This window comes from Aethalodelphis obliquidens, unplaced genomic scaffold (genome assembly GCF_003676395.1).
Source record: "Aethalodelphis obliquidens isolate GAN/ISIS:26980383/991018 unplaced genomic scaffold, ASM367639v1 scaffold58, whole genome shotgun sequence".
Taxonomy (NCBI): domain Eukaryota; kingdom Metazoa; phylum Chordata; class Mammalia; order Artiodactyla; family Delphinidae; genus Aethalodelphis; species Aethalodelphis obliquidens.
The window spans coordinates 4,728,099-4,742,645 of record NW_020838002.1 but is presented as its reverse complement, the minus strand read 5'-3'; the positions used below and the strand labels follow the sequence as shown (position 1 = coordinate 4,742,645).

At 41.8% G+C, this 14,547-nt stretch overlaps 1 protein-coding gene across 1 annotated transcript in view; it reads right to left on the bottom strand.

Moving 5' to 3' along the window:
* The window catches only part of PCTP (phosphatidylcholine transfer protein), a 37,533-nt gene extending 23,237 nt beyond the window's left edge, over positions 1 to 14,296 (bottom strand). The window contains exon 1 of the mRNA XM_027087119.1: positions 14,117 to 14,296. Within this exon, the coding sequence (XP_026942920.1) occupies positions 14,117 to 14,257 (141 nt within the window). The 5' untranslated portion in view covers positions 14,258 to 14,296. The remainder of the gene's footprint in view (positions 1 to 14,116) is intronic.
* Positions 14,297 to 14,547: the final 251 nt, after the last annotated feature.

Sequence of the window (14,547 nt, the reverse complement as noted above, 5' to 3'; positions counted from 1 at the left end):
TCACCTTGTCTAAAGGCTCTATTGTTAAAATTAAATCAATGCCTCTTAATTTCAGTGCAAAAGCAAACAAACAAACAAAAATGAAGCTTTTATATGTATTCATATTTCCACGTGCTAACGCAATCTGATTGGCTAATCAAACATGAATGAACCCATCTTCTTAAACACCGTTCCAGGGACTTACCTGAGGTCAAGGGGTAAACATGGGAAATCTTTCTAGAGATCCTGAGGCTTCAATTGTCTCCTGACTCAGGTGGCATAACCCAGGGATAAGCATAACCCAGTTTAGGAATCTCAGATGTATATGAAAGTACCTGGCAGGATATGGAAGGTAAAATTGAAACTGAATTCATAAGGATGTTTCAGTTCCAAAAGTATGTGGCTTTATACCAAGGGTTTCCAACCAGCAAATGACAGACTGGTAGGTCTGACCTCCTTATATGCTGTACCATGGATGCCCCATAGGAAAGGCAGGACTCAAGAGAAACATCTCCTTCCCTTCCTGTCCCCTCCCCTCAAGTTCACAGATGGAAAGATAGTGAGGGATTGTACACACCACACAACTACACCCACACACATTTTAATGTCTTAGGAGAGGGACAATTTGCTTCTGTTCAGGAGTACTGGGTCCCCATTTTCTACACATACTAAGCAAAAGGGATAATTATGTATAGAGATAATGATCTCTCCAATTCCACATGAGTTACCTTTGGTTATCTGGATGAATTAAGACAGTTTTCTAGAACTGGTTCCCATCCCTCTGAATATAGTTTCAGCCCTAGTAACCTCAGTCTTGTACATATCACAGAAAAGAAAAACAGAAAGCTCTCTAGGAAGAGAAAAATAGAAAGATGGGATTAACCTGAATACAAAAGAATGAACTATTGCGACAACTTCCTTTAAACACTTCCTTCGTGGCAGAACTGACAAATGCCAGAACTCCAGAGGACAAAGTGCTTTGTGACACCTTTTCTAGTCTATCAATAAAAGGTTCTTTTCAGGCTCTGAGCAATCCCACCCAAATTCTTGGATCAAAGCACTTTTTCACCCCTTATTTCTTTCAAAAGAGGGTATCAGCAAACATACTCACATTTTCATTATATCTTTTACAAAATAAAGTGAGTTTTTTATAATTATAGAAATAATTCATATTCATTAAGGAAAATGAGAAAATGCCAAAAATAATAAAGAAAATTAAAATGACGTGAAATTCCATAATCCACAAGTACCCATTGGTAATATCTGACATGTTTTTTGAGTAAATAAATACTTCTACGTGTTATAAAATGGGAGTAAGATGGATAAACAACTTGTATTCCAATTTTTAACTATATTAATTTGAAACTATGGAGCAATAACAACTAAGTTAATTATTCTTGTAAGTTATTTCTGTTTCCATATATTTTCACAATTATGAGCATTGCTGGAAAAATGATTCTGTATGGACAAACTTGGTTCATAATTCTAACATTTTCACAAGGAAAGCAAATTCTTCCTTAGAGATAAATTTTAGGGTAAACGACATTAACATTTTAATGCTCTTTTTACTTTTTCTAAACTTTAAGAAAAATTTTTACCTATTTATACTCTCACCAGTAGCAAAGAAGCATCTTCTCAGGATTAGGTACCATTGTTTGTACAAACAATTTAATAGAAAAAGGATATAAACCTTAGTTTTATTTGGGCAATGTTTCTAGTATTGCCCACATAAAACTTCAGTATTTAGTCTCTTTCAAATTAGAGATATAATTCTTGTACAATATTTGTTGCAGATATGTTTCCAAACATACTAACATTTCAATAAATGACTCCAAACAAGTTTACTGAAGAGGTTCTTGGCTTTTCCTGAAGGTCCTCCAGAAAATCACTTCTAGAAAGGCTCTTTTTTTTTTATCTAAAGTAAAACACACTGCATGATTTTCTAATGCTCCCTTTATAGGATATTTAATTTCCTATACTTGACATGGTAAAGGAATTATTCAGTGGTAGAGAATCAGTCAATATCATGTATAGAATATAATTCTCAGAAGAAACAGAAGATTCATTATAGCATATACTCTCTTTCTTACTAAGAGAACCCCTATGGCCATGTGCACAGCTAAAAACTTTCCTGGTCTCCTATACACGTAGAGGTTAATAGCCATAAGACACCTCCCTCTTGTTTTGAATATGTATATGATTCTGGAGCTGCAGCAGCTATTTTGTGACCAAAAGACAACAAACATGAGAAAGCAGAGTGAAAATATTCAGAGTTTTATTAACGTCGTTGATCAGCTAAACCAATGCCAGCAACTGCTGACCTCTGAACTACTTGTTAGGTGAGAAAAACCCCTCTTTGCTTAAGTCATTGTTAATCCAGTTTTCTGTTACTTGCAGCTAAAAGCAATCCTAATTATTACAAGTAGTTCTTACTGAGAATTGTACTTGAGTTCTGTCATCCCAGAAAACAGTAGCGGTTAAGAAAATCTCCCACTCTTTGGGTTCCAGAAAACAACTTATCACAAAAGAACCACCTTTCCCCTCATGACTTAGATGAGACTCACATACATGCCCCTTGTTTACCTGTCACAAGGCCAGACATAGAGCCTCTAAATTCCCTTTCATTGCCCTGTAAATGATTAGCTAAACTGCTTATTCCACTGATCAATTGGAACAAAATACTTGTTAACCAAGCTAGTTAAGCACCTCTCCTTCCTCCAGACCCTAAACTTTGGCCCAGCTTCAGCCTGAGTCAGCATCCAGCACCTCCTGAGAATGGACTGGCCTCAGGGTAAGATATTCTCTGTTCTCTTCTCCAGTCAGGCCACCTTCATCTCACTTACCCATACATGGCTTCTAGCCTTGCTGACTTCTCTCTATAAAAGAAAGACCTTTCTGCCTCACTTCTGAGATACTCGTGGATCTTATGGTCAAAGTATTCTCCCTACTGCAATAACCCCCAACCCTAAGTCCAGGTTTGTTTTTTCTTTAACATTATTTTAAGTAGAAAAGTAGACTGACAAAACATTACAAGCAAATATGACTATGTGTAAAACATTAAAATAGTACAGAAATACATAAGCATTATTAAAATGAATTGTCAAGGAAGAGAAGAGATAATGGACACTATTAATGAGCATTAACTTGAAGCATATTTAATTTTGCACAGATATCTGAAACTTCACACACACTATCATAGAAAGTTCCACCTCTTTCCACTATGTAACTCAGAAAAAATTTATGGACCCACTATGTTCTTGGCCCTGAGAAAACAATCAGGCATAGTCTTATACTTGGTTTTTCAGCTTGGAATGTATTTCCTTTGGTGATCTGTCAGCAGTCACTGCAACAATCATGTATTATGCATTTGAAGTCTTACAATCACTCGGACCTGCTGTAAGTTCTTTCAATAACACTAGCATTTGTTTCTCTAAACACAGTGCAGTTTTCAGTTTTATATTCATTATGTCATATAATCTCAACATAGCCCTGTGGTATCAATAGGGGCATTGGTGTCATCTCCACCTTTACATGAGGAAATGAAGCTCAAAAACGCTACATTAGTTGCCTGAGTCCTACAGTTAACACTTGGGACAGCCAGAAAGAGGGTGACACCAGCCCCTTCTTCTTCCCACAAAGTCTTCTAATTTAGCTCTATTCTCTCTGCACATTTGCTTCAAGCCACTGTTCTAAATGACAAGCTAATAATTTCAGTAAAGACAACACAAGCTCTTAGAGCTGGAAGGGGCCTTAGACCCTTATGGAAAAGGTGACAGTGACTCGCCAAGAGTCAACTGATGACTCTTGGTGGCAAAGCGTGGATGGGAAACTGTCCCTTCCAGTCCCCAAGCCAGTGTTCCTGCACCAGACCACCCAGGATGGACCTTCCACTGAGATGTTCCCATGAGTCCTTCAGCCTGGTGTGTTTGTCCAATAGGCCTTCAACAGCCAGAAGAGGTATTTTTTAGATGCTGCTTCTGGGGGATTGAGACAAGGAAAAAGAAAAAGGCAGGAATGGAGAAAGGATAAATATTATCACTTTCAATGAGCTAGGGCTGTGGTGTTTTTCCATATAGTATTTCAGAGTCATCTCAAAACTCCCGTGCCAGGAAATACAGCATGGTATTTATAGAATGGGCTTGGAGTCACAACCCAAGTATGGTCTAAGCTCTTCCACCTACTAGCCTTGCTTTCCTCAGCTGCAAAGTGGGTCTAATAAGAGTTTCTACCTAGGGGAATGATTATGAGGATTAAATTAGATACTCCATCTAAAGCTCTTACTGTGGTGCCCAGCATGTAATAAGTACTTAGTAAGTACTAATAAGGTAGGTGTAATAATGATCTCCTTTTTCCAGATTAAAGAACTGATAATTTAGAACTGTAATGTAATGCACATTTTACAGGAACTAACATCTATGCAGCACCTGCTGTAAGCTGGGCACTGTACTTGGAGATTAATACTCATAATAACCCTATGAAATAAGCATCTTATTATCTCTATCAGTGAAGAAGCGGAAGCGGTGTGGAGGCACGCTTTAGCAATTTACTGTCATAACTAATTTTTGAGATGTTCTGTTATTCTGGCTTACTAGTCTAAAAATCAAGCTGTTACATTTCTTACCAATTGTAATTCAAATGCATTTTTTAAAAATTTCAATTTTTTAAATTGCATTCATAGAGTTAAAATATTTTGAGAAACATTGCTGCCAATAGTTCACTTACTTGTCCTAAGCAGAATGAATTCTGTAGTGCTAATGTGTTTACATCTGAGAAATGTCAAAAGGTCATAATGTTTGTGTTTGACATTTGCAATTCCCACACAGGAGTAATCCCACAGAGGAGTAATCCCCACTGTCCCTAAACCCTGACACTTCACCTGCAGAAAGGCATCACTCATTCTCTTCAATTATGGTGTTTTTCCACATTTACATCACTAAACTACAAGACAGCCTTGGTGAATCACATCTCTCTAATCCTATAAATGCACCCTCAAGTGTGCACTGAATTTTCTTTGCCTCTCATAGAAGAGCTCATTTCCATTCCTCAGGCCCTAGGACACCTCTCCAATCTACCACTGTGGAAACTGTCCAACTCCAGCCCTCTGTGGCAAGTAACAGGCTCACAAGGTATGAAAAGTAAGCATTTTTCACCAGCAAGAATCACTCCTAATGGCAGATGTCAAAGCTGTAGCTGCCACTGGGCAGTGTGTATGAAGAAGACTGTATGAAGAAAGACAGCTGACTAAATCAGATTCAATATTTGAGGTCTCTCCGAGAACACATGGCATGTTTAATCCTGAAGGACTGCAGAGAGCTAGGTAAGATAACACTGATAGCTATTGCTTGTTGAGTACTCACTGAATACCAGGCCCTGGGCTGAGTGCGTTACAGGGGTCATCCCATTTAAGCTACGCAATGAAAATATGAGGTGTGGACCATTGGTAAACTCATTTTACAGACAACAAAACTGAGGTTTAAAGAAGTTCTGAGAAATTCCTGGAAAAGTTAAGTCTGTAGAGACAGGAAGTAGCTTGGTGATTGTCTGAGATTGGGAATGGGAACAGGGGATGACTGCAAATGGGCAGGAGGTTTCTTTGGGGGTAACACACATGTTCTAAAATTAGGCTTGGGGAAGGCTGCATGACTCCATAAATTTACTAAAAATCAGTGAACTGTACACTTAAAATGAGTAAATTTTGTGGTACTTAAATGATACCTCAAAAAAGCTATTAAAATAAAAACAAAAGGTTATGAAACCCACCCAAGGTCACACAACTAATGAACTTGAAGTTCATTAGCTATAGTGGGATAACTGAGGACATGGAAAGGAGACGTGACCCATGAACCCCCCCCCAGCAAACTGGGGGCTGGCAAATAAGCCAGAACTGCAAACAGTCCTGATTGCTTTGAGCCCCTCCCTGCCCTATGAATAAGCCAGAGTTGTGAACAGTTCTGAATGCTTCGAGCGCCCCCCCCGCCCCATCCCGGCAAACCGGGGGCCTGCAAAAGAAGCATTGAGTGCTTTGGGCACTGATCCATGAGATGTCCTCAGTATAATCAGAGTGGTGGGAACGCAAGAAAATGTCCTTGTGCTACTTCAGTATAATCAAAATAATGGTGGGAACCTTGTGCTGCTTTTGCGCTCAAGGACGAAGCCCGGCAGGTGCTCACGAAAGCCAATTATTGCTTGTATAGTTAATAAAAACATAGGTTGCTGCTTTGGCACTTCTGAAATTTTAAGAAAACAAGTCTTAAAGTGTAAATCTAGATAATGCTTTAATAAAAGTTACCACAGCAAGACAGACGGCGCTGTTTTGCCTGAGCGAGCGGCAGCCCTCTACTGCTGTGCTTTGGCACAATTCATCTCGTGTGATGAGCTTACTTTCGGCCCTGTCCTAAGAAACTACAACATTAGTTGCAACAGAACCTGGACTTGAAGCCAGCGATGTGACCGCAGAGTTCAAAGTCTATGATCCTGCCTCAATAGTCACTGACCTCTCCCAACATGTAATTAGATAAATTAATAAGCCCTCAGGGTGCATATAGCATTAGGGTGACCATACAATTTATCATTCCAACCAGAACACTTTTGAGTGAGAGAGGTGTTATAAAATTTTTCACCAGGACAAGTGCAAACCAGGTCTGTGGTGGGTATATCAGGACATAGATCACCCTTGGTATATCTCACAACCAAACACCATTCAATTTACAAGGTGCTTCAAAATGTATCCTCTCATTGGATCCCTGTACAAATTTGGCAGGACAGGAATTATCTCCAGCTTGTAGATTGGGAAGCAGAGACCCAGCTAGGGTCTTAGGTTCGTAAATCCTAAAGTGACAGAGCAATTAGGCATCAAAACTGTACATTAGACCAGGGTTGCTAAATCTATCATGCTGGCTATTTTTCACAGTCCACAAGCTAAAAATGGTTTTTACATTTTTAAGTGGTTACATAAGTCAATACATAATTACCTCCATTTTGTCTCTTAGCCTGTAAAGCCTAAAATATTTTCTATTTGGCTCTTTACATAAAAAAATTCACAGTCCCTGCTTGAGGCCATTGCCACCACCACTTCTAAAACATACACCCCAGGAAAACTCTGAATTACTAGAGTTGTACTGCAATTCCACATGCAAGAGAGAAATCCTTGTGTCATAAGCCCCAAATATACTATATTTTATTTTGAATCACGTGGCGGTTTACCATCTAAACTCAGACCACCCTTCAAAGTAAATCTGCCAATCTTGAGCACACCATACAAAAGAAACACCAAAAAGTCTTAAATAAATCATATTCAAACTCAGAAAACCAAAGAGAAAAAGAAAATCTTGAAAGATGCTGTAGCAGGAGGGATGGGGGAGCACTTTACCTACAGAGGAATGCAGATGAGAACTACAACAGACATCTCCTGAGAATCCACCCTGCAAAAAGAGGGTGGAGTGAAATATATAATATTTTGAAAGAAATAAGTTACTGACTAGAATTCTATATCCAATGAAACTGTCCTTCAAGAGTGAAGAAGAAATAAAAACTTTTTCAGACAAATAAAAACTGAGGGGGCTTCCCTGGTGGCACAGTGGTTGAGAGTCCGCCTGCCAATGCAGGGGACACGGGTTCGTGCCCCGGTCCGGGAAGATCGCACGTGCCGCGGAGCGGCTGGGCCCGTGAGCCATGGCCGCAGAGCCTGTGCGTCCGGAGCCTGTGCTCCGCAACGGGAGAGGCCACAGCAGTGAGAGGCCTGCGTACCGCAAAAAAAAAAAAAAAAAACTGAGGGAGTTCATCAGTAGCAGACCTCCTCTGGAAGGAATGTTAAAAGAAGCTTTTCAGGCAGAAGAAAAATGGTATAGGTCAGGCGCTCAGATCTACATAGCAAAAAAAGTGTCTGTTTTATTGTCTTAAAGCTTCTGGAAGGCATGAACTTTGTCTTACTCATCAAGCATCACCAGGGCTTAGCAAATGCAGGCACACAATAGGTCCTGAAAACTGCTTGAATGGGTCATGAACCAATATTTTAGACGTTTCTTCTCACTAGGACACATTCAAACAGCCCAAAGGCAGCTGTGGAGCACAAAGTTCGACTTATACCTGGAGACGGAAGAGGGGGATCCTACTCATCTCTCCCCCCTCATTCCCCCAAATCTAAATCTTGGGACCAGCATCTTCATACTGCCTCATACCACACCCTCATCCTGAGAGACAAGTGAGGAGAAGGAGAACTGAGGCTCTGACATGTCCATCCAGTTGTATGCTCAGGAAAGATGAAATAGGAGAGAGACAGAGACAGAGAAAGAGACAGACAGAGAGAGACAGAGACAGAGAGAGAGTTAGCCTCGATCAGCGGCAGGAAGTAGAAGGAGGCAACACATGGTGTTCAGCTTTAAGACATGGTGGCCCCCATCACCTTGATACCAAAACCAGACAAGGATGTCACAAAGAAAGAAAACTACAGGCCAATATCACTGATGAACATAGATGCAAAAATCCTCAACAAAATACTAGCAAACAGAATCCAACAGCACATTAAAAGGATCATACACCATGATCAAGTGGGGTTTATTCCAGGAATGCAAGGATTCTTCAATATACGCAAATCTATCAATGTGATAAACCATATTAACAAATTGAAGGAGAAAAACCATATGATCATCTCAATAGATGCAGAGAAAGCTTTTGACAAAATTCAACACCCATTTATGATAAAAACCCTGCAGAAAGTAGGCATAGAGGGAACTTTCCTCAACATAATAAAGGCCATATATGACAAGCCCACAGCAAACATCATCCTCAATGCTGTAAAACTGAAAGCATTTCCACTAAGATCAGGAACAAGACAAGGTTGCCCACTCTCACCACTATTATTCAACATTGTTTTGGAAGTTTTAGCCACAGCAATCAGAGAAGAAAAGGAAATAAAAGGAATCCAAATTGGAAAAGAAGAAGTAAAGCTGTCACTGTTTGCAGATGACATGATCCTATACATAGAGAACCCTAAAGGTGCTACCAGAAAACTACTAGAGCTAATCAATGAATTTGGTAAAGTGGCAGGATACAAAATTAATGCACAGAAATCTCTGGCATTCCTATATACTAATGATGAAAAATCTGAAAGTGAAATCAAGAAAACACTCCCATTTACCATTGCAACAAAAAGAATAAAATATCTAGGAATAAACCTACCTAAGGAGACAAAGACCTGTATGCAGAAAATTATAAGACACTGATGAAAGAAATTAAAGATGATATAAATAGATGGAGAGATATACCATGTTCTTGGATTGGAAGAATCAACATTGTGAAAATGACTCTACTACCCAAAGCGATCTATAGATTCAATGCAATCCCTATCAAACTACCACTGGCATTTTTCACAGAACTAGAACAAAAAATTTCACAATTTGTATGGAAACACAAAAGACCCCGAATAGCCAAAGCAATCTTGAGAACGAAAGAAGGAACTGGAGGAATCAGGCTCCCTGACTTCAGACTATACTACAAAGCTACAGTCATCAAGACGGTATGGTACTGGCACAAAAACAGAAAGATAGATCAATGGAACAGGATAGAAAGCCCAGAGATAAACCCATGCACATATGGCCACCTTATCTTTGATAAAGGTGGCAGTAATGTACAATGGAGAAAGGACAGCCTCTTCAATAAGTGGTGCTGGGAAAACTGGACAGGGACATGTAAAAGTATGAGATTAGATCACTCCCTAACACCATACACAAAAATAAGCTCAAAATGGATTAAAGACCTAAATGTAAGGCCAGAAACTATCAAACTCTTAGAGGAAAACATAGGCAGAACACTCTATGACATAAATCAAAGCAAGATCCTTTCTGACCCACCTCCTAGAGTAATGGAAATAAAAACAAAAATAAACAAATGGGACCTAATGAAACTTCAAAGCTTTTGCACAGCAAAGGAAACCATAAACAAGACCAAAAGACAACCCTCAGAATGGGAGAAAATATTTGCAAATGAAGCAACCGACAAAGGATTAATCTCCAAAATTTACAAGCAGCTCATGCAGCTCAATAACAAGAAAACAAACAACCCAATCCAAAAATGGGCAAAAGACCTAAATAGACATTTCTCCAAAGAAGATATACAGACTGCCAACAAACACATGAAAGAATGCTCAACATCATTAATCATTAGAGAAATGCAAATCAAAACTACAATGAGATATCATCTCACACCAGTCAGAATGGCCATCATCAAAAAATCTAGAAACAATAAATGCTGGAGAGGGTGTGGAGAAAAGGGAACCCTCTTGCACTGCTGGTGGGAATGTGAATTGGTTCAGCCACTATGGAGAACAGTATGGAGGTTCCTTAAAAAACTACAAATAGAACTACCATATGACCCAGCAATCCCACTACTGGGCATATACCCTGAGGAAACCAAAATTCAAAAAGAGTCATGTACCAAAATGTTCATTGCAGCTCTATTTACAATAGCCCGGAGATGGAAACAACCTAAGTGTCCATCATCAGATGAATGGATAAAGAAGATGTGGCACATATATACAATGGAATATTACTCAGCCATAAAAAGAAACGAAATTGAGCTATTTGTAATGAGGTGGATAGACCTAGAGTCTGTCATACAGAGTGAAGTAAGTCAGAAAGAAAAAGACAAATACCGTATGCTAACACATATATATGGAATTTAAGAAAAAAATGTCATGAAGAACCTAGGGGTAAAGCAGGAATAAAGACGCAGACCTCTTAGAGAACGGACTTGAGGTTATGGGGAGGGGGAAGGGTGAGCTGTGACAGGGCGAGAGAGAGTCATGGGCATATACACACTAACAAACGCAGTAAGGTAGATAGCTAGTGGGAAGTAGCCGCATGGCACAGGGATATTGGCTCGGTGCTTTGTGACAGCCTGGAGGGATGGGATGGGGAGGGTGGGAGGGAGGGAGACGCAACAGGGAAGACATATGGGAACATATGTTTATGTATGACTGATTCACTTTGTTATAAAGCAGAAACTAACACACCATTGTAAAGCAATTATACCCCAATAAAGATGTTAAAAAAAAAAAAAAAAAAAAAGGCATGGTGGCCCTACCCAGGAGTAAATATGGCTCTGTAAGTGTCCTGGGTGCAACAATTGTTCCATCAATCACACTGGTACCTACTCCTCCATTAAGAGAGAGGCAGAAGGGTAGGAGAAGGGAGCAGAAGAGTCCTATCATCCGGAAGTAAAGAAGCCCATGATGCAAATTGGATTATAATCCCACCTGGGGAATGGGAGTGGAAGCTTCTCATCCATCGAGGTAAATCTGTTCTCATGGCAGTTAAATCTCTGCTTCCCTCCAAAAGGCCAAACTTTCTCTCAGTCCAGCCTGGCTAACCACAGAGTTTTCCCAGTAAATCCAGGCTCTCAGTATTTTAGAAGGTCAACAATATAGGAAAGAACAGTCCCTAGGAAAGTACTGTCTGCTCCTTACCAAACTCATTGATTAGAAGACCTATGAGAGGACAAAGGCAGCCCCTTCTCACAGTGCCAGACACTTGGTTTAAAAACATTAAGAAGTCAAGCGCTCAGCCAGATCTTTTCAGTCCAACGCTTTCTTGGTCTAAATCAATGATGTGAGCCTCTGCACACCAGTTTCACACCATCTATTGGCAGTTCACAATGTCTACTGGCATGGTAACCAGCCTAAAGCTCCAGCGAGATCTGACTGCAGATCCCTGGGCAAGCATTTGTAAGTAACCCACGGCCTTTCTCTCCAGGGGAGCTTCTCAACACTGTTCAGGGGACCACATTCACTCCCAAGTGACCACTAATTTAAAAATCAGGGAGAGTGAGTCTTAAAGTGGGCATTGCTTTTGTCTTAAGATACTCCTTTTTCTCACCCTTACCTTTTAGTTCCCACTGCTTCTCATCTCTAGGGCCCTCTCCTGCCTCTCAATGTCAGAACCCCCTTGAGCACCATGCAAGATGCTCCCCATATATCAGTGGTTCTCAAAGTATGGTCTGTGGACCAGGAGCTTCAGCATCACTTGGCAACTGGTTAAAAAGAAAGAAAGAAGGAGAAAAGAAAGAAAGAAAGGAAAGAAAGAAAGGAAAGGAAGAAAGAAAGAGAAAAGAAAAGAAAGAAAGAAAGGAAAGGAAGAAAGAAAGAGGAAGGGCTTGTACCCAACACAACAGGGCCTCTTGACATTTAATACAGATGGAGATCAAGGTGGCCCTCCATCTTAGCTATTGAGGCTCAAGGGCACAGCTCTGGGAATCGTACAGCCTCCAACTTACGAAACTTCTCCGGAAAGACTTGTCAATGTACCATGACTGCCCTCACACCCAGAACAGGTGGAAATAAGACTTACAGTTGGTAGGGATAGGAACTATTCTGAATACCACTCACATCCTCCCCACAGGAGGGAGATGGGACCCGCTACATAACAATACACAATGGAAACAATACATAATACAATGCCAGTCACTCTGTCTCAGCTCAGGCAGTGGATGTTGTGCGATAAAAGGCACAAAATCAAAAGAGCACAAGCCCTTGGGGAGAGGTGAGGGGAGCAGTCAGGGTTGACTGGAGGACAGGAGGGGTATGGACAAGTCATGGGAGGTAAAGCTGGAAATGTGAGTTGGGACCAGCCTAGTACCACGTGCACAGCCCACCTGGCAGCACTTGCCCTCTTTCAGAGTCAGTGTAGGAGCATATTTACAGCACAGGTCTGGAGCTAGATAGCTGAGTTCCAATCCCAGTCTGAGTCCTGAGCAATCAACTTAACCTTTCCACATATCCATTACCAAATTGGTAAAAAGGTGATGGTCAAAGTACCTTACGTATACATACATAGGAACTTACAACATGGGGTTGATGTGAGGATTAAGTCAATGCCTGCAAAGCACTTAAACTGCCTGGAGCCTAAGAAAGCATGCAATGTGTTAGCTATTACCGTAGGTATTATTATTGTTAATTCTGCAATCAACAGGGCCACTGAGAGGAGATTGATAAGATCACAACCTCTCCTTCAGGTGCTTGATTGGACTGTAGTGTGTAGGATGGAAGGGATCAGAAAGGTGGAAGGCCAAGAAGCTAGTTTGGAGGTCACTGCAATTCTAGGTAAGAGGTGTCACTCAGAGTAGCAAAGGTAAAGGAAAGAAAGGGAAGGGAAATGGACCAGACATCAGATACATCTGAGCAGTGAACTGACAACACTTGGCAAATGACTGGGCATGGCTGGTGTGGAAAATGAAATGGTCAGAAGATAAAAGGACGTTGTCTGAAAACATGTCCATTTTTGCACCAAGGTAACTGCTGAAATGACACTACGAAATTAATTCTGCCTGCTCTTTACTAAGCTTCCTGTTCATCCTGTTGTACCCAGTGACCCTGGTACTCAGACATTCAGAGCTTCTCTCTTCTCTAACACTCTAATCTTCTGATCCTCTGCCAGGAAACCTCAACTTCACTTACCTTGTCTAAAGGTGACTTTTAAGCTACTTGCCATGCAGCTGCCCGCACACAGAGCAACTGATGACTGCCCATCATTCCACCTGGTTCCAAAAGCCTCCAGGCAGGCCCCCAACTCCATTCCTCCTACCCTTTTAATCTTTCTCCTAGGAAGCTTCAGATAAGTTATTAAGTCCAATTTACAAGGAAGCGGGGAGCATCCAAACGGAGCAAGTCAGTAAAATGACTAGAGATGACAGTAGGTCCCTTCTCAGCAACACTCCTGTCCCCACACGTATCACCCTGCACATCCACTCTCTGAAAAGTCCAGTCTTTTTTCTACCTGTATTCAATCCTAAAATACTTCCCACCACACAGACACCACTGGCATCCACCCGGGAGCGGGGCTCCACGTCCCTTGCAGGCAAGTGCATGGAGCTAAGAATCAGCAGACCCACCTTTTAACTCCATCAGTAGGTTGTAACAAACGACTTGCCCTGTCGGGCCTCAGACCTGAGCCTAAATTCTGATGACCTCCCCACTCCCCGCGACCAGCAGGGGGCAAAGTCGGCGGGAGGCACCCCCCAGAGCTAGCTCCTCTAGCTTCCAGAAGACCCGCGAGGTCCGCACTTCCGGCTACAGCCCCGCACTCTCCGCGGGCAGGGGAACCCCGTAAGCTGTCGCCCCGTGCTCCTCCAGCGGGTCTACAGCTACCTGGTCCAGCAGCCGGTAGATGCTGATACCGAAGGTCTCCACCAGCAGCTCCCAGTCGGCACCGGAAAGTGCGGGCTGCTGAAGCTCAGCGAAGGCTTCCCGGAACTGCTCCTCAGAGAAGCCGCCGGCCCCAAGTTCCATCCTTCCGCAGTAGCTGCTTCTCAACCTGCAGGGAAGGCCAAGGACAGGCTAGGTTCGTGTTCGGGGGCGGGGCGAGAGGGTGGCCCAGCGTAATTGGCAGGGAACCGAAAAGTGATTGGGAGAAGGCGGGACTTGGGAGGAAGAGGCGAAGAGGAGGCGGGGCCAGTGAGGGGCAGGCCTAGAGAAGGTTTCCGCAGTGCGAGAGCTGCGGAAGGACGGGAAAGAAGGGAGAGTGGAGAAACTTTGGACTTGCTCTGGGGAAAGCTGGAGAGGCTAGGAAATGGGGAGGC